This window comes from Littorina saxatilis, linkage group LG14 (assembly GCF_037325665.1).
Source record: "Littorina saxatilis isolate snail1 linkage group LG14, US_GU_Lsax_2.0, whole genome shotgun sequence".
NCBI classification, from domain to species: domain Eukaryota; kingdom Metazoa; phylum Mollusca; class Gastropoda; order Littorinimorpha; family Littorinidae; genus Littorina; species Littorina saxatilis.
This window is the reverse complement of record NC_090258.1, coordinates 45,386,389-45,407,584: the sequence shown is the minus strand read 5'-3', so window position 1 is coordinate 45,407,584 and position 21,196 is coordinate 45,386,389. Positions and strand designations below refer to the sequence as shown.

The 21,196-nt window shown below is 42.9% G+C and overlaps 1 protein-coding gene across 8 annotated transcripts in view; it reads left to right on the top strand.

Annotated features, from left to right (window-relative positions):
- Window positions 1-21,196, top strand: part of LOC138947874 (N-chimaerin-like) — a 55,503-nt gene that overhangs the window by 19,370 nt on the left and 14,937 nt on the right. For 7 of the 8 annotated variants that reach the window (XM_070319440.1, XM_070319439.1, XM_070319438.1 and 4 more), the window contains 5 exons: window positions 2,576-2,607; window positions 5,228-5,338; window positions 6,258-6,576; window positions 14,550-14,624; window positions 17,737-17,821. In XM_070319440.1, the coding sequence (XP_070175541.1) occupies window positions 2,576-2,607; window positions 5,228-5,338; window positions 6,258-6,576; window positions 14,550-14,624; window positions 17,737-17,821 (622 nt within the window). Of the gene's footprint in view, window positions 1-2,082; window positions 2,140-2,575; window positions 2,608-5,227; window positions 5,339-6,257; window positions 6,577-14,549; window positions 14,625-17,736; window positions 17,822-21,196 lie in introns of those variants that run through there. The other variant, XM_070319441.1, reaches the window with a different exon arrangement.

Here is a 21,196-nt window from a genome sequence, read left to right as displayed (position 1 = left end):
ACCCCACGTCGTCCCTACTCGAGTATAATCACAGATAACATAAAAGACAACGGTGGTCAACGGGGTGCATAAGACATGGTGCACTTAGCTTTCTTTCGCCACTGGGTGGACGTCCTGTAATTAGTCTTTTAGCCTCCACAACTGCTCCGTCGAATGAAGTGCTGGTTAGCGTGGTGACGAAGCAGGGAACTGTGGAGGCATAAGGCGCCGCACCCAGTCGCTGGTTAGCTGGTTAGCCGGTTCGCTGGTTCGCTGGTTAGCCGGTTCGCTGGTTAGCCGGTGTGCTGGTTAGCGTGGTCCCGCAGAAGGCAGCCGAACAGAAGTTAGGAAAACGAAGGCTGCAAACAGAAAGCATCGGTGCACTAAACATGTCAGCTACCCCTCACCCTCCACCTTTAAACATGTCATCTTTACATATCTCATCGAGCACGTGGGCCTGCACAAAATTAATGGACTTTTCACAACAACAAAACAGCCGTCTTTTCGTCTTTCTCTCCCTATCTGCAAAAACCATATACAGATTAGTATTTTAGCGTCACAGAGAGCAAATTATGCGCTAACCTGGAGAGAACAACAGAGAGTATTTCATTCCACAAACACAGACTCGTCAACAGCGTTAAATAATGATTTATTACCTCAAACAGCCTATGAATGTAGCACTCTCATGGAAGCAAAACCCGCTTCCTCCCTGGAATGGCCTCTGTTCGTCAACAGTGACAACAACATCCAGAAACCCCTTGTCGAATACTTATGCGAAGACCCTCGCACGACGAAGGAAAGATTTGACGACTCGTCCTCAGCAAAACATGTGGCAGTGAGAAGGTGATAACTCGTGGAAGTTCCCCTAGAGTGGCGAATATCCTATTCGGTGAAATCCATCATACTCTAGAAACTGTGTATTCGATCCTTCTTCTTCTGCCGCTGGGTGTCAAGTGCCAAGTTACCGTGTCTTAGACAGACAACCTTGACAATAACACGTGACTAACCTTGTCACATAACAAGTTCAGCTATCGACAATTCTGCCTCGCCAAGCAAAATTATCCCCCAAAAAACGTGCGGCACAAACCATCAATGGTCGCGCTGTCAGCAAAACTCTGCTGTATAGCCCGGACTCACGCACAGGCGCTTTCAGTCGCAATTGACCAAGAGAAGGCACCCTACTGAGTGACACTTTCTTGGTCTATGTCACTAGATCGTGACAGGTGTGTTTTTATGTGTGCGTCAGAACCATTCTGTGTAGTGTGCCAGTGAGAGGTCTGCATGGGTGTGTTTGTATACATGTGTGTGTCAGAACCATTCTGTGCCCGGCCGGGTCATACCTAAGACTTTAAAATTGGCAATATAGTGGCTGCTCCGCCTGGCGTCTGGCATTATGGGGTTAGTGCTAGGACTGGTTGGTCCGGTGTCAGAATAAAGTGACTGGGTGAGACATGAAGCCTGTGCTGCGACTTCTGTCCTGTGTGTGGCGCACGTTATATGTCAAAGCAGCACCGCCCTGATATGGCCCTTCGTGGTCGGCTGGGCGTTAAGCAAACAAACGAGAACCATTCTGTGTAGTGTGCCAGTGAGAGGTCTGTATGGGTGTGTTTGTATGTGTGTGTCAGAACCATTCTGTGTAGTGTGCCAGCGAGAGGTCTGTATGGGTGTGTTTGTATACATGTGTGTGTCAGAACCATTCTGTGTAGTGTGCCAGTGAGAGGTCTGTATGGGTGTGTTTGTATACATGTGTGTGTCAGAACCATTCTGTGTAGCGTGCCAGTGAGAGGTCTGTATGGGTGTGTGTCAGAACCATTCTGTGTAGTGTGCCAGCGAGAGGTCTGTATGGGTGTGTTTGTATACATCTGTGTGTCAGAACCATTCTGTGTAGTGTGCCAGCGAGAGGTCTGTATGGGTGTGTTTGTATGTGTGTGTCAGAACCATTCTGTGTAGACTGTGCCAGCGAGGGGTCTGTATGGGTGTGTTTGTATACATGTGTGTGTCAGAACCATTCTGTGTAGCGTGCCAGTGAGAGGTCTGTATGGGTGTGTTTGTATACATGTGTGTGTCGGAACCATTCTGTGTAGCGTGCCAGTGAGAGGTCTGTATGGGTGTGTTTGTATGTGTGTGTCAGAACCATTCTGTGTAGCGTGCCAGCGAGAGGTCTGTATGGGTGTGTTTGTATACATGTGTGTGTCAGAACCATTCTGTGTAGTGTGTGTCAGAATTACATTCATTGTACTTTGTAGCTTGCCAGTGAGAGGTGTGTGTTCTTTGTTTGCAGAAGTACATCCATCTTTAGGATTTTTGCGTATTTGAGCATGTTCGCTCTTTTGCATCTTTTTTTAATCTGCAATGCAACATGTTTATATTAAATTCGCTAACATTTTTTTCAATGCTTTTTACTGTGTGAAAACTCACCCAGCTGTCAGACATATCAAATACTCCGTGCTGTTCTGTGATAATTGCATCAGTGGCAATGAACAATATTCCCATTTCACAAAAGGTTTTTTTAATGTGTCAAAGTCAGCATGCTTCTGACAACAGCTGCCACCACTCCTGCATTGACAGGAGCTTAAACTGTCTCTTTATTTTGCAGGTTCCTAACAAGCCTGAATTTTATGGAAATGAGTAAGTCAATGCAAAGTCATGTATACACACTGGCAAACAGACAGATGAACACACATGTTGTCATGCACGCAGACATAGACACATATATATATATATACAAAAAGGCAGATGAACACACATGTTGTCATGCACGCAGACCTATATAGCTAAAAATACACACAGAGACTTAAACACATATGGTATCACGCACACAGACAATAACATACAAACACCCCGACACATAAATTAACACTTGTGTTATCACGCACACAGACATAGACCCAGACACAAACAGACTGTAGGTGAACACACATGTTGTCATGTACACAGACATAGGCGCAAAAACACACAGAGACTCAAACACATATGTTATCACGCACACAGACATAGACACATGTACAAACAGACGGGTGAACACACATGTTGTCATGCACGCAGACCTATATAGCTAAAAATACACACAGAGACTCAAACACATATGTTATCACGCACACAGACATAGACACATGTACAAACAGACGGGTGAACACACATGTTGTCATGCACACAGACATAGATACCGATACACTCAGACACTAACTGGCAAACAGACAGACGAACACACATGTTGTCATGCACACAGACATAGTTACAGATACACACTGCCAAACAGACAGATGAACACATGTCATGCACACAGACATAGTTACAGATACACACTGCCAAACAGACAGATGAACACATGTTGTCATGCATGTGGACATAGTTACAGATACAACAGCCACATTAACACACATGTTGTCATGCACACAGACATAGTTACAGATACAAACAGACACATTAACACACATGTTGTCATGCACACAGACATAGACACAGATACAAACAGACACATTAACACACATGTTGTCATGCACACAGACATAGATACAGATACAAACAGACACCTTAACACACATGTTGTCATGCACACAGACATAGATACAGATACAAACAGACACATTAACACACATGTTGTCATGCACACAGACATAGATACAGATACAAACAGACACATTAACACACATGTTGTCATGCACACAGACATAGTTACAGATACAAACAGACACATTAACACACATGTTGTCATGCACACAGACATAGATACAGATACATTAACACACATGTTGTCATGCACACAGACATAGTTACAGATACAGACACATTAACACACATGTTGTCATGCACACAGACATAGTTACAGACACATTAACACACATGTTGTCATGCACACAGACATAGATACAGACACATTAACACACATGTTGTCATGCACACAGACATAGATACAGATACATTAACACACATGTTGTCATGCACACAGACATAGTTACAGATACAGACACATTAACACACATGTTGTCATGCACACAGACATAGTTACAGACACATTAACACACATGTTGTCATGCACACAGACATAGATACAGACACATTAACACACATGTTGTCATGCACACAGACATAGATACAGATACATTAACACACATGTTGTCATGCACACAGACATAGTTACAGATACAAACAGACACATTAACACACATGTTGTCATGCACACAGACATAGATACAGATACAAACAGACACATTAACACACATGTTGTCATGCACACAGACATAGATACAGATACAAACAGACACCTTAACACACATGTTGTCATGCACACAGACATAGATACAGATACATTAACACACATGTTGTCATGCACACAGACATAGATACAGACACATTAACACACATGTTGTCATGCACACAGACATAGATACAGATACAAACAGACACCTTAACACACATGTTGTCATGCACACAGACATAGTTACAGATACAAACAGACACATTAACACACATGTTGTCATGCACACAGACATAGTTACAGATACAAACAGACACATTAACACACATGTTGTCATGCACACAGACATAGTTACAGATACAAACAGATACAATCATTAACACACATGTTGTCATGCACACAGACATAGATACAGATACATTAACACACATGTTGTCATGCACACAGACATAGACACAAATACACACAGGCAAACAGACAGGTGAACACACATGTATGTTATCATGCAAAAATACACTGATACACACTGATAAACAGACAGGAGAACAAACAGATAAACAGACAGGTGAACACACAGATAAACAGACAGGTGAACACACAGACAAACAGACAGGTGAACACACAGACAAACAGACCGGTGAACACACATGTTGTCATGCACACAGATACACACAGACACACACAAATAAACAGACAGGTGAACACACATGTTGTCATGCACACAGATACACACAGACACACACAAATAAACAGACAGGTGAACACACATGTTGTCATGCACACAGATACACACAGACACACACAAATAAACAGACAGGTGAACACACATGTTGTCATGCACACAGATACACACAGACACACACAAATAAACAGACAGGTGAACACACGTTATCATGCACACAGACACAGGTACACACTTGCATACATACTGACAGACACACATGTTTACTGATGACTTTGAATGTGTTGTTATGTTGTGTTTGTGTGTCAGATTCCATGGCAACGTAAGCCGTTCTGGGGTTGTCATGTTATCTTGTGTTTGCGTGTCAGATTCCATGGCAACGTTAGCCGTTCTGGGGCGGACAGCCTCCTGGTGGAAGACGGATGTTACCTGGTCCGCAAAAGTGAGCGAGCACCCGATGCCTTCACCTTGGCCATCAGGTGCGTGCAACAATAGGGTGGGGGGTGGGGGTGATGTTTTCTTGGCTGTAACAGTGAGCGAGCACCCTAAGCCTTCACCTTGGCCATCAGGTGCGTGCAACAATAGTCTGGGGGGGGGGGGGGGGGGGGGGGGGGGGGTGATGTTTTCTTGGCTGTAACAGTGAGCGAGCACCCTAAGCCTTCACCTTGGCCATCAGGTGCGTGCAACAATAGTCTGGGGGGGGGGGGGGGGGGGGGGGTGGGGGTGATGTTTTCTTGGCTGTAACAGTGAGCGAGCACCCTAAGCCTTCACCTTGGCCATCAGGTGCGTGCAACAATAGTCTGGGGGGGGGGGGGGTGGGGGGTGGGGGGGATGTTTTCTTGGCTGTAACAGTGAGCGAGCACCCTAAGCCTTCACCTTGGCCATCAGGTGCGTGCAACAATAGTCTGGGGGGGGGGGGGGGGGCGGGGTGGGGGTGATGTTTTTTTGGCTGTAACAGTGAGCGAGCACCCTAAGCCTTCACCTTGGCCATCAGGTGCGTGCAACAATAGTCTGGGGAGGGGGTGGGGGGGTGGGGGTGATGTTTTCTTGGCTGTAACAGTGAGCGAGCACCCCAAGCCTTCACCTTGGCCATCAGGTCCATGCAACAATAGTCTGGCAGGGGGAGGGGGGGGGGGGGGGTGGGGGTGATGTTTTCTTGGCTGTAACAGTGAGCGAGCACCCCAAGCCTTCACCTTGGCCATCAGGTCCATGCAACAATAGTCTGGCAGGGGGAGGGGGGATGTTTCCTGGTCTGTAACAGTGAGCAAGCACCCGATGCCTTCACCTTAGCCATCAGTTGAGTGCAACAATAGTAAGAGGGTATAAATAGATGTATAATGATGTGTGCAGGTTTAACGAGGAAACCAAGAACTTCAAGCTGTATTATGATGTGTGCAGGTTTAACGAGGAAACCAAGAACTTCAAGCTGTACTACGATGGCCAGCACTTTGTCGGGGAGAAGCGGTTCGACACGGTGTACGACCTGGTGGCAGATGGACTCATTCACTTCTACATCGAGCTGCGGGCAGCGGATTACATCAAGCAGCTGTCGAGCGAGTCGACCTACGCTGAGTCCCCCTACATGGCCTACAACCAGTGTCGTCTGCGTCACGACAAGACGCTGAGGGTCAGGGGTGCCGGCACCAATCGCCGTCATGGCGTCAGTCCAAACTCCGACTCTGCTGCCAACGACAGTTCTGGGACTGCAGACGGTTTGGTGAGTCAGTTTGTTAGGGTTAGGGTTAGTGTTAACCAATTCTGACTGGTAAGGGTTAGGGTTAACCCAACTCTGACTCTGCTGCCAACGACAGTTCTGGGACTGCAGACGGTTTGGTGAGTCAGTTTGTTAGGGTTTGTGTTAACCAATTCTGACTGGTAAGGGTTAGGGTTAACCCAACTCTGACTCTGCTGCCAACGACAGTTGTGAGAATGCAGACGGTGTGGAGAGTCAGTTTGTTAGGGTTAGTGTTAACCAATTCTGACTGGTAAGGGTTAGGGTTAACCCAACTCTGACTCTGCTGCCAACGACAGTTGTGAGAATGCACACGGTGTGGAGAGTCAGGTTGTTAGGGTTAGTGTTAACCAATTCTGACTGGTAAGGGTTAGGGTTAACCCAACTCTGACTGCTGCGAACGACAGTTGTGAGAATGCAGACGGTGTGGAGAGTCAGGTTGTTAGGGTTAGTGTTAACCAATTCTGACTGGTAAGGGTTAGGGTTAACCCAACTCTGACTGCTGCGAACGACAGTTGTGAGAATGCACACGGTGTGGAGAGTCAGGTTGTCTTCCTTTTTGGATTGAACTCTGCCAAAAACTTATTGCACCCATATTTGTAGCCCAGCTAAAGCATTCATTCCCTGAACATTCATTCAAACTTTCTATGACATTAAAGGCCTTGCACTTGGCTACCTGGCCCACTGTGTATGACATTAAAGGCCTTGCACTTGGCTACCTGGCCCACTGTGTATGACATTAAAGGCCTTGCACTTGGCTACCTGGCCCACTGTGTATGACATTAAAGGCCTTGCACTTGGCTACCTGGCCCACTGTGTATGACATTAAAGGCCTTGCACTTGGCTACCTGGCCCACTGTGTATGACATTAAAGGCATTATGTGTTTGTCCTCTTTACCCCTTCTCATAGGAGTAATAGAGAGTCTCTGATATGACTGGCATTATGTGTTTGTCCTCTTTACCCCTTCTCCTCATAGGAGTAATAGATAGTCTCTGATATGACTGGCATTATGTGTTTGTCCTCTTTACCCCTTCTCATAGGAGTAATAGAGAGTCTCTGATATGACTGGCATTATGTGTTTGTCCTCTTTACCCCTTCTCCTCATAGGAGTAATAGATAGTCTCTGATATGACTGGCATTATGTGCTTGTCCTCTTTACCCCTTCTCCTCATAGGAGTAATAGAGAGTCTCTGATATGACTGGCATTATGTGTTTGTCCTCTTTACCCCTTCTCCTCATAGGAGTAATAGATAGTCTCTGATATCACTGGCATTATGTGTTTGTCCTCTTTACCCCTTCTCCTCATAGGAGTAATAGAGAGTCTCTGATATGACTGGCATTACGTGTTTGTCCTCTTTACCCCTTCTCCTCATAGGAGTAATAGAGAGTCTCTGATATGACTGGCATTATGTGTTTGTCCTCTTTACCCCTTCTTCTCATAGGAGTAATAGAGAGTCTCTGATATGACTGGCATTATGTGTTTGTCCTCTTTACCCCTTCTCCTCATAGGAGTAATAGAGAGTCTCTGATATGACTGGCATTATGTGTTTGTCCTCTTTACCCCTTCTTCTCATAGGAGTAATAGATAGTCTCTGATATGACTGGCATTATGTGTTTGTCCTCTTTACCCCTTCTCCTCATAGGAGTAATAGATAGTCTCTGATATGACTGGCATTACGTGTTTGTCCTCTTTACCCCTTCTCCTCATAGGAGTAATAGATAGTCTCTGATATGACTGGCATTATGTGTTTGTCCTCTTTACCCCTTCTCATAGGAGTAATAGATAGTCTCTGATATGACTGGCATTATGTGTTTGTCCTCTTTACCCCTTCTCCTCATAGGAGTAATAGAGAGTCTCTGATATGACTGGCATTATGTGTTTGTCCTCTTTACCCCTTCTCATAGGAGTAATAGAGAGTCTCTGATATGACTGGCATTATGTGCTTGTCCTCTTTACCCCTTCTCCTCATAGGAGTAATAGAGAGTCTCTGATATGACTGGCATTATGTGTTTGTCCTCTTTACCCCTTCTTCTCATAGGAGTAATAGATAGTCTCTGATATGACTGGCATTATGTGTTTGTCCTCTTTACCCCTTCTCCTCATAGGAGTAATAGATAGTCTCTGATATGACTGGCATTACGTGTTTGTCCTCTTTACCCCTTCTCCTCATAGGAGTAATAGAGAGTCTCTGATATGACTGGCATTATGTGTTTGTCCTCTTTACCCCTTCTCATAGGAGTAATAGAGAGTCTCTGATATGACTGGCATTATGTGTTTGTCCTCTTTACCCCTTCTCCTCATAGGAGTAATAGATAGTCTCTGATATGACTGGCATTATGTGTTTGTCCTCTTTACCCCTTCTCCTCATAGGAGTAATAGATAGTCTCTGATATGACTGGCATTATGTGTTTGTCCTCTTTACCCCTTCTCATAGGAGTAATAGATAGTCTCTGATATGACTGGCATTACGTGTTTGTCCTCTTTACCCCTTCTCATAGGAGTAATAGAGAGTCTCTGATATGACTGGCATTACGTGTTTGTCCTCTTTACCCCTTCTCATAGGAGTAATAGAGAGTCTCTGATATGACTGGCATTATGTGTTTGTCCTCTTTACCCCTTCTCATAGGAGTAATAGGGAGTCTGATATGACTGGCATTATGTGCTTGTCCTCTTTACCCCTTCTCATAGGAGTAATAGGGAGTCTGATATGACTGGCATTATGTGCTTGTCCTCTTTACCCCTTCTCATAGGAGTAATAGGGAGTCTCTGATATGACTGGCATTTTGTGCTTGCTATAGTTGAACAGCAGGCACTGAGCTAGCCTTGCACAATATAGGCTGTATTCAATAAAGGGGAGGTTCATAATCTGAAAAAGAAACCAATGAATCCAGAAACTAAAACCGAGGTGCACATCTGCGGATCCTATGCAGTGTTTATGCACACTATGTTGTTCCTGTCCCTCAATTGCCATCTCTGAGGTATGGTGACCACAGACAGAGAGACAGACACACATCCATTTTTATATATATATATATATATATGTAATAGATTGATGGATAGATAGGTAGATAGATAACAGGTAATTGTTGACATGTTATGCAATCTTCAAAAAAAAATTTTTAAATTCGTCACAGGTTTGTGTGCTAACATCTAAAAACAAGGACGCTGCGGCGTGATTAACCATTCAGTCAAGCGAATGCACGTCAGTATACATCCCGTTTTTCTTTCGCCTTACGACCGGCACACACACACACACACACACACACACACACACACACACACACACACACACACACACACACACACAATCACACTTGCACACACAATCACACTTGCACACACACACAGCAACGCCCACACCCACACCCACTTTTTTCACAGAGAGAGAGAGAGGTGGAGTTAGAGAGAGAGAGGTGGAGTTAGACAGAGAGAGAGGTGGAGTTAGAGAGAGAGAGAGAGGGAGGGAGGGAGGGTAGACAGAGAGAGAGGTGGAGTTAGACAGAGAGAGTGAGTTGTGGTCTGTGTTTGGTCATTCAAGACCCTTGATTTGAATTATTTGAGCACTTTTCCGGATTATGTACTTTTTGCAAGCTTCCAAAAATATCTGTGATCATTGAATTGAATTGAACTTTATTCAACAAGGATTAAGATTTAGGGCTACGCCTTTTCTATCAATCTGTCCTTGGGACGCACAGACGCACAATGATAAAGTTAAAAAATTAAAAATTAACACCAGAAGGAGGTCGTCAACCTTAAAATTGTGATGAGGATGATGTGCCCCAAAAGACATTCTTGTGCTGTGCTCTGTGAGAGGTCTTGTGTTCTGTGAGAGGTGCTGTGCTCTGTGAGAGGTGTTGTGCTCTGTGAGAGGTGTTGTGCTCTGTGAGAGGTGCTGTGCTCTGTGAGAGGTGCTGTGCTCTGTGAGAGGTGTTGTGCTCTGTGAGAGGTGTTGTGCTCTGTGAGAGGTGCTGTGCTCTGTGAGAGGTGCTGTGCTCTGTGAGAGGTGCTGTGCTCTGTGAGAGGTGCTTTGCTCTGTGAGAGGTGTTGTGCTCTGTGAGAGGTGTTGTGCTCTGTGAGAGGTGCTGTGCTCTGTGAGAGGTGTTGTGCTCTGTGAGAGGTGCTGTGCTCTGTGAGAGGTGTTGTGCTCTGTGAGAGGTGCTGTGCTCTGTGAGAGGTGCTGTGCTCTGTGAGAGGTGCTGTGCTCTGTGAGAGGTGTTGTGCTCTGTGAGAGGTGTTGTGCTCTGTGAGAGGTGTTGTGCTCTGTGAGAGGTGTTGTGCTCTGTGAGAGGTGTTGTGCTCTGTGAGAGGTGTTGTGCTCTGTGAGAGGTGCTGTGCTCTGTGAGAGGTGCTGTGCTCTGTGAGAGGTGCTGTGCTCTGTGAGAGGTGTTGTGCTCTGTGAGAGGTGTTGTGCTCTGTGAGAGGTGTTGTGCTCTGTGAGAGGTGCTGTGCTCTGTGAGAGGTGTTGTGCTCTGTGAGAGGTGCTGTGCTCTGTGAGAGGTGTTGTGCTCTGTGAGAGATGTTGTGCTCTGTGAGAGGTGTTGTGCTCTGTGAGAGGTGTTGTGCTCTGTGAGAGGTGCTGTGCTCTGTGAGAGGTGTTGTGCTCTGTGAGAGGTGTTGTGCTCTGTGAGAGGTGCTTTGCTCTGTGAGAGGTGCTGTGCTCTGTGAGAGGTGCTGTGCTCTGTGAGAGGTGCTTTGCTCTGTGAGAGGTGTTTTCTTTTTGTTTAATATTATTTTGTTTGGACCTAGCTATTGATGTGTACATTGTTGTTAAACAGTTGTTTGTTGTATGTTTATCAGGGTTTGCTAGTGTGTGATAGGGTTCGTGTCCGTCTGTAGATGTTAGTTTCTTTGTTAGTCCTGTGTTAATTGTTGACAACTCTTCGACAAGCGCTTAGAACTGTATCCACGGAATACGCGCTATATAAGCTTCATATTGATTGATTGATGATGATGATGATAATAATGATAATAATAATAAAACATTCTTTTATAGCGCTGTTCACCGCCGAATGGCAGTCTCATGGCGCTTTACATTAGACATTAAAATTTAACATTTTACATAAAAAGTTTTTTCGTAAGAAATAACATACATGTACAAGCATTAAAAACAATTCATAGACAACGACCACTTATAGTTATATAAAATAATCTAGAAAAATTGTTTTTAAAAAGATGAGAAAAAAACCGAGAAAAAAAACACGTAAGATAAGTAATAGACACATAGCTACACATAAAAAGTCTGACAATAAAACAGAACTCACATAAAAGCGTACAGATCTAAAACAGAACGAAGATGTAACATAGACTGTGGGGCAACAATTTAAACAACTAATGATGATGATGATGATTATGATGATGATGATGATATTGGCATGAAGAGCATACACATGTGGTTATTCATCAAATCAAATGCATACTATGCAGAGAGAGAGAGAGATATTAAAATAAGCTCCACAAGCAGTATGTAGAGGCGCAGAGTGATGTCATTCTTCACTTTTCTTTCTTTATTTGGTGTTTAACGTCGTTTTCAACCGTTCAAGGTTATATCGCGACGGGGAAAAAGGGGGGGGGGGGGGGGGGGGGGGATGGGATAGAGCCACTTGTTAATTGTTTCTTGTTCACAAAAGCACTGATAAAAAATTGCTCCAGGGGCTTGCAATGTAGTACAATATATGACCTTCCTGGGAGAATGCAAGTTTCCAGTACAAAGGACTTAACCCTTCTTACATACTGCTTGACTATAAAATCTTTTCAAAAATTGACTATACAAGAAACACTTAACAAGGGTAAAAGGAGAAACAAAATCTGTTAGTCGCCTCTTACGACATGCTGGGGAGCATCGGGTAAATTCTTCCCCCTAACCCGCGGGGGGAATGTGTGTCTTCCAAAGGAGCTGGTGTACAGTCAATACAGGCTTTATATTAAGCATTATTTCCTGTCAAAGATTTTCTTAATTGTAAGCATATTTTCAGTGCCAAACACCATGAAACTATACATTTTTGTTATCAGCACATGGTATATAAGGAATAGAGGAATTAATATATTTGTTTGTGTTTTTATTTCACAATAAAGAAAGTTTCTATTTAAAGTTTTTCTTTATTTTAAGCCCATTTTTCAATCCAACATAACTAAACTTTTATATTTTACAGGAAGCAATACAGAATACAATAATGTTACCTTTGTGAATGAAATATTGATTTTTTAGGAATTGAAAAAAATCATCCAATTTTGAGTGAATTTGTCATAAGCGAATTTGGAAGGTACCAAGCTGAAATGCATAATCCCGTAGTCCTGACCAAGGCAAAGATCATCTAACGAAAATATAAAAAAAATTGATGAAAAACTGCAGGCGGGAGAGTGCCACCTCAACTTTTGCAAATGGTCAAATATTACATCATCAAAAAGCCCTATGAAAAATCGGCGAAAAAGCTTTGAAGCAAATGCTCTCAAAAATGTCTGTACCAAGTTTCAGAATAATCCGTCCAGTATTTATTTGAGAAAAGCTTTTTTCCATACTGCTTCCCGCTCTTGTTAAGTGAAGACTTTGCATGCATAAACACAAATAATGTTTACAAGTTCTGCCAAAGATTCATTTGAATATGACCACTGGCGGAAATGTGCAAGTCATGTAAACACATCAGAAAAAAATGGAACATTCAGGCTGTTTACTATTGACAGTGGTTGTTGTGTAGTGACTCTCGAAACATTCTGCAGTCATGTGTGACAGGGCATCGCTGTAGCACAGTTCTCATGAAACATTCTGCAGTCATGCGTGACAGGGCATCGTGACAGGGCATCGTGACAGGGCATCGTGACAGGGCATCGCTGTAGCACAGTTCTCATGAAACATTCTGCAGTCATGCGTGACAGGGCATCGTGACAGGGCATCGTGACAGGGCATCGTGACAGGGCATCGCTGTAGCACAGTTCTCATGAAACATTCTGCAGTCATGCGTGACAGGGCATCGTGACAGGGCATCGTGACAGGGCATCGTGACAGGGCATCGTGACAGGGCATCGTGACAGGGCATCGCTGTAGCACAGTTCTCATGAAACATTCTGCAGTCATGTGTGACAGGGCATCGTGACAGGGCATCGTGACAGGGCATCGTGACAGGGCATCGCTGTAGCACAGTTCTCATGAAACATTCTGCAGTCATGCGTGACAGGGCATCGTGACAGGGCATCGTGACAGGGCATCGTGACAGGGCATCGCTGTAGCACAGTTCTCATGAAAGAAAATGTGATCGTGTTTGCAGGACTAAACATAAACTAGTGGTTGTATGCAAATGAAACTTCGGCAGTATTTGTAACAATCATTAATCATGATTTTTTTTAATGGAACTTGTAAGCTTAGAAACCTACAACGAGTTTAAAAACGATACACAATTTCACCTGAAGTATGTCCTGTGTGTATTTTGTCAGGTCAATTTTTGGGGTGCCCTCATTTCGGCGGCAGGCATGTAACCCCTGTAAAAGATATCTTTGATCCGAAAAATGTACTTGGTGAAAGGTGATTGTTATTTGATAAATCTGTGGTCAAAACTCAGGTAATTGTTATGTGATGAATCTGTTGTCAGAACTCAGGTAATTGTTATGTGATAAATCTGTGGTCAAAACTCAGGTAATTGTTATGTGATGAATCTGTTGTCAGAACTCAGGTAATTGTTATGTGATGAATCTGTTGTCAGAACTCAGGTAATTGTTATGTGATGAATCTGTTGTCAGAACTCAGGTAATTGTTATGTGATGAATCTGTTGTTAGAACTCAGATAATTGATATCTGATGAATCTGTTGTCAGGACTCAGATGATTGTTATCTGATGAATCTATTGTCAAAACCCAGCTGATTGTTATCTGATGAATCTGTTGTCAGGACTCAGATGATTGTTATCTGATGAATCTATTGTCAAAACCCAGCTGATTGAAAATGTTATGTAATTTTTCTGTTGTCAGAACTCAACTCCAGAAAACGATGAACCTGAACAGGACGTTGACTGGACAAAATATGAAAAGCCACACGTATTTAAGGTATTTACCATTTTGGATAAGATCTTGTTATCTTCAAGTTATTTAAGGTATGTACCATTCTGGATAAGATCTTGTTATCTTCAAGTTAAAGGACCCCAACAGGCTATTTTTGGTGTCAAAAACGCGTTTATTTGCGTTTTGGCGTGACTTAGGTTAATATACGCATGCCGTAGGAAATTGTTTTCTCACCTTCCCTCACAGGGTTTAGTTTATTTCGGAATTGTTTAGGCCATAATCCGACGAATTTCGTGGCTGAAGCAAAGCGTTTTCGCGTTCCGATCTGGCGGCCATTGTATCTCGAACGTCCGCGAGAGTACGGAAGTGGTGAATTGTGGGTAAAATTTTCGATGACGTCAGAAGCCGTATTCATAGAAGCAACTTTAGCTGCTGAACCTTACAGTTTTGAGCCTGGGAGTTAAAATCAAGGGTCTGCGCGCCCCGTGATTTGTAATCATTTTTTTTACAAATCACGTTAATGTTCCCGATATCTTCTTGTCATTCCAAAAGTCAAGGCACAAAAACAAAATCCCTTGACTTTTGGGGTAGCGCGACTCCTTTGATTTTGTTTTCTTTCTCCATATCATTACTAGATTGTCCCGTCGCTGGGAAATTCGGATCACTTCCTCCCAGTGGAAAGCTACCAGCAAGAGTCGCGATACCCCAAAGTGAAGGGAGATCTATGGGATTTTTCTTCCTTTTCTTTATTGTCCCATCGCTGGGAAATGTGGGTCGCTTCCTTCGAGTGAAAAGCTAGAAAAAACAGAGTCGCGCTACCCGAAAGTCAGTGAATCTATTAGATTTTTTTTCTCTATTTTTTCTCCCATCACATTCCACAACTTGGACACATACCAAAACTTGGACACATGACGATATTACCATGTCTTTGACACATACCACATCTTGGACACATACCACAACTTGGACACATACCACATCTTGGACACATACCGCAACTTGACTTGGACACAGACCACATCTTATACGCATACCACAACTTGGACACATACCACAACTTGGAAACATACCACATCTTGGACACATACCATAACTTGGACGCATACCACATCTTGGACACATACCACAACTTGGACACATACCACATCTTGGACACATACCACAACTTGGACACATACCACATCTTGGACACATACCACAACTTGGACACATACCACATCTTGGACACATACCACATCTTGGACACATACCACAACTTGTACACATACCACAACTTGGACACATTCCACATCTTGGACACATTCCACATCTTGGACACATACCACAACTTGGACACATACCACAACTTGGACAGATACCACATCTTGAACACATTGCACATCTTGGACATATACCACAACATTGCACATATTGGACACATACCACAACTTGGACACATTCCACGACTTGGAAATTTCCACAACTTGGACCACAAGCGCGACTCTGTTGCTGCTAACTTTTCACTGGGAGGAAGCGATCCGAACTCGCCAGCGATGAAGGAAAATAACGAAATGGAAAAAGAAAGAAAAACAAATCTTATGGATCCCTTGACTTTGGGGTAGCGCGACTCTGTTGCTGCTATCTTTCCACTGGGAGGAAGCGATCCGAATTTCCCAGCGATGGGACAATAGGCTGAATAGAGAATTTTTATTTTTAATTTTTTTAAATGTTTTTACAAATCGCGGATTTAGGTTCGACGTAATTTGTACAATATTTTTACATTTTTACAAACCACGGGTTAACAGCTCAGTTGGAGGTTTAATTGGTGCCAGTGTGTAGACATACAGGCTGGGGGAGTGGCTTAGGAGCGAGCAGATAGCTGTATCGTTATCAGCGTCTGTTACTGGAGATCGTTTTTACTGCGACGTCCGAGTTGAGACGGAAGTGTCCCACCTATTTGGGTTGATAATCGGGAATTAATGTAGAATTGCATCCTCTTAGTCAGGTTTGAGACACAAAGTGTACGAGGAAAAAACATTCTCTCTCAAGGGTGGAAGTAAAATGTCTGCCAGACTCAACAAATAGATTAGGCAGCCCATGATCACTGTTGTGATTGTAGTTGAAGTTCTATCGGATTTGTTGTTGGCTATGTTGTTGAAGACGTATAATTATGTTCTCGAATTTAAGTTGATGTTGTTGTTGTCGTCGTCGTAGATGAAATTAAGGTTGTAACGTGTCAAATCAATCGTGTTCCACCTACAGTTTATCAGTGTAAAGCTGTTGTTGTTGACATTGTAGTTGTTCTTGGTTTTCGAGTTGTTGTCAGTGTTATTGTCGTCGTTGTAATTGTTACCCAGTCGGATAGAAACAAATAAAAACTCAAGCTTGAGTCTTTTTTTTGCAACTCCGAACATTCGGCAGCAGCACGCTCTCTCGGCATGTTGTCGGGAGCATGCGCGCATCCACAGCTGCAGCAAAGACGCACACCGAGCGTTGCTACTTTCGCTTCTGGCTCCCCCTTGTGACGTCACAGCCAAGGGCTTGCCGCCGCGGGGAATTTGAAGTCTCGCTTTTTGAGCATGCATTTTGTGTAAAATTAGACTGATGCAACACAAAACCTGAGATTTACTGATCGGTTTTTGCATCTGTAGATGCTTACCTATATCATTAAATCAACCCCAACTGCTTTATCTGACCTTAAAAAGAGCCTGTTAAGGTCCTTTAAGTTGTTGTTCTTTAGGTACAAGGTATTTTAACAGTTGAAAGTGCAAGAGTGGAAAAACCAACCAAAGAACCAAATTAACAGAGTAAAGAAAATGAAGGAGAAAATGAAGGGAAATGCCTTTTGTCTGGTGTTAATATGAGTTTTGCTGCACATAATGCATACTTTGATTGTTTGTTAGAGTTAACCCTAAATGATGGTAGCATCCTGAAATTGGATTAGAACTTTTTTTATAATTAACAAGTGGCTCTATTCCATCCCCCCCAGCCCCCCCCCCCCCCCCCCCTTTCCCCGTCGCGATATAACCTTGAACGGTTGAAAACAACGTTAAACACGAAATAAAGGAAAGAACTTTTTTATGCTGTGATTTTAGGTTCAGAATTTCAATGACATTGATTTATTCAGTGATTTCAGGTTCAGAATTTCAATGACATTGTTTTTATGCTGTGGTTTCAGGTTCAGAATTTCAATGGCCTCAACTGGTGTGAGCTGTGTGCTAACTTCATGTGGGGCTTGATAGCACAAGGGGTCAAATGTCAAGGTCAGTGCCTGTCACATTGGTTTACTGTAAAAATTGTCATAGTTGCGTTGGAAATCTGGTTCATCCGAGTTGAGTTTGATGTTTTCCAAAAGTATGTGAGTATAAGATGTTGAAGAAGAGGGGCAAATGTATGTGAGTATAAGAGTCAAGTCAAGTCAAATTTTTATTTCTAGAAACCCCATGGGGGTACATGAAAAGAAAAAAAAAATACAAACAAATACAAGAACAATAAAGAGAGGAATGCAGGTTGTTCCATCAATATTGACGAGATTGAAGAAGAGGGACAATGTGAGTATAAGAGATTGAAGAAGAGGGACAATGTGAGTATAAGAGATTGAAGAAGAGGGACAATGTGAGTATAAGAGATTGAAGAAGAAGAGGGACAATGTGAGTATAAGAGATTGAAGAAGAAGAGGGACAATGTGAGTATAAGAGATTGAAGAAGAAGAGGGACAATGTGAGTATAAGAGATTGAAGAAGAAGAGGGGCAATGTGAGTATAAGAGATTGAAGAAGAAGAGGGACAATGTGAGTATAAGAGATTGAAGAAGAAGAGGGGCAATGTGAGTATAAGAGATTGAAGAAGAGGAACAATGTGAGTATAAGAGATTGAAGAAGAAGAGGGACAATGTGAGTATAAGAGATTGAAGAAGAAGAGGGGCAATGTGAGTATAAGAGATTGAAGAAGAGGAACAATGTGAGTATAAGAGATTGAAGAAGAAGAGGGGCAATGTGAGTATAAGAGATTGAAGAAGAGGGGCAATGTGAGTGTAAGTGGTTGAAGAAGAGGGGCAAATGTATGTGAGTATAAGAGATTGAAGAAGAAGAGGGGCAATGTGAGTATAAGAGATTGAAGAAGAGGGACAATGTGAGTATAAGAGATTGAAGAAGAAGAGGGACAATGTGAGTATAAGAGATTGAAGAAGAAGAGGGACAATGTGAGTATAAGAGATTGAAGAAGAAGAGGGACAATGTGAGTATAAGTGGTTGAAGAAGAAGAGGGGCAATGTGAGTATAAGAGATTGAAGAGGAGGGACAATGTGAGTATAAGAGATTGAAGAAGAGGAGGGGCAATGTGAGTATAAGTGGTTGAAGAAGAGGGGCTATGTGAGTATAAGAGATTGAAGAAGAAGAGGGGCAATGTGAGTATAAGAGATTGAAGAAGAGGGGCTATGTGAGTATAAGAGATTGAAGAAGAAGAGGGGCTATGTGAGTATAAGAGATTGAAGAAGAGGAGCAATGTGAGTGTAAGTGGTTGAAGAAGAGGGGCAAATGTATGTGAGTATAAGAGTCAAGTCAAGTCAAATTTTTATTTCTAGAAACCCCATGGGGGTACATGAAAAGAAAAAAAAATACAAACAAATACAAGAACAATATTGACGAGATTGAAGAAGAGGGACAATGTGAGTATAAGAGATTGAAGAAGAGGGGCAATGTGAGTATAAGAGATTGAAGAAGAGGGGCAATGTGAGTGTAAGTGGTTGAAGAAGAGGGGCAAATGTATGTGAGTATAAGAGATTGAAGAAGAGGGGCAATGTGAGTATAAGAGATTGAAGAAGAAGAGGGGCAATGTGAGTGTAAGTGGTTGAAGAAGAGGGGCAAATGTATGTGAGTATAAGAGATTGAAGAAGAGGGGCAATGTGAGTATAAGAGATTGAAGAAGAAGAGGGACAATGTGAGTATAAGAGATTGAAGAAGAGGGACATTGTGAGTACCGTACTTGGTGACAAGGCGCTTCGTAATACAAGACGCAGCCCCTTCTTTTTAAAAAAAATTGTAATCCCGTCACCCATTGGGCGCAGGGGGCCAATAGGACGCACTAAAATTGAAAAAGTATACCGGTAACAAACGGTCGAAGAATGAAAATAAGCCGCACATCAAAGGCAGGTCCATTGTTTATAGACACGACCTTCTTCTAAGGGGTCAATGACCCAGTTTTTGCCATGAGAGGGGGTTCCCCTGTCATATCTGAGAGAGGAAACACTTCCTGCACTGGGGTCAGTGACCGAGTTTAACAGAGTGGAAATATGTGTGTTCTGTGTGTGCGGCGCCAGATCAAAGGCAGGTCCATTGTGATAGCTGGGTGGCTTGAGAGCTCGAGGAAACTTGGCCAGGGCAGTACCTAGTAGCTGAAACATGCATTATCACAAGTTGTTTGACTGGTACTCAGGCGGTCTCTTTGATTTTTTTCGTATTTCATACACGGATTAGACGCTTCGTTATACAAGACGCAGGGGTCGAACTCGAGGAAAAAAGTCGCGCCTTATGACCCGGAAAGTACGGTATAAGAGATTGAGGGGCTATGTGAGTATAAGAGATTGAAGAAGAGGGACAATGTGAGTATAAGAGATTGAAGAAGAGGGGCTATGTGAGTATAAGAGATTGAAGAAGAGGGGCAATGTGAGTATAAGAGATTGAAGAAGAGGGGCTATGTGAGTATAAGAGATTGAAGAAGAGTGGCTATGTGAGTATAAGAGATTGAAGAAGAGGGACAATGTGAGTATAAGAGATTGAAGAAGAGGGGCTATGTGAGTATAAGAGATTGAAGAAGAGGGGCAATGTGAGTATAAGAGATTGAAGAAGAAGAGGGACAATGTGAGTATAAGAGATTGAAGAAGAGGGGCTATGTGAGTATAAGAGATTGAAGAAGAGGGACAATGTGAGTATAAGAGATTGAAGAAGAAGAGGGACAATGTGAGTATAAGAGATTGAAGAAGAGGGGCTATGTGAGTATAAGAGATTGAAGAAGAGGGGCTATGTGAGTATAAGAGATTGAAGAAGAAGAGGGACAATGTGAGTATAAGAGATTGAAGAAGAGGGACAATGTGAGTATAAGAGATTGAAGAAGAAGAGGGACAATGTGAGTATAAGAGATTGAAGAAGAGGGACATTGTGAGTATAAGAGATTGAAGAAGAGGGGCATTGTGAGTATAAGAGATTGAAGAAGAGGGGCAATGTGAGTATAAGAGATTGAAGAAGAAGAGGGGCAATGTGAGTATAAGAGATTGAAGAAGAGGGACAATGTGAGTATAAGAGATTGAAGAAGAGGGGCTATGTGAGTATAAGAGATTGAAGAAGAGGGGCAATGTGAGTATAAGAGATTGAAGAAGAAGAGGGGCAATGTGAGTATAAGAGATTGAAGAAGAGGAACATTGTGAGTATAAGAGATTGAAGAAGAGGGGCAAATGTATGTGAGTATAAGAGATTGAAGAAGAGGGGCAAATGTATGTGAGTATAATCAAAGTGAATGTACGCTGCCCAAGTTCGGTTCATTCAATGAAATCAGTGTATTGTACAGATGAAAGCTAACCTAGGTAAGAGGCGACTAACGAATTGTGTTTCTTCTTTTACCCTTGTTAAGTGTTACTTGTGTAGA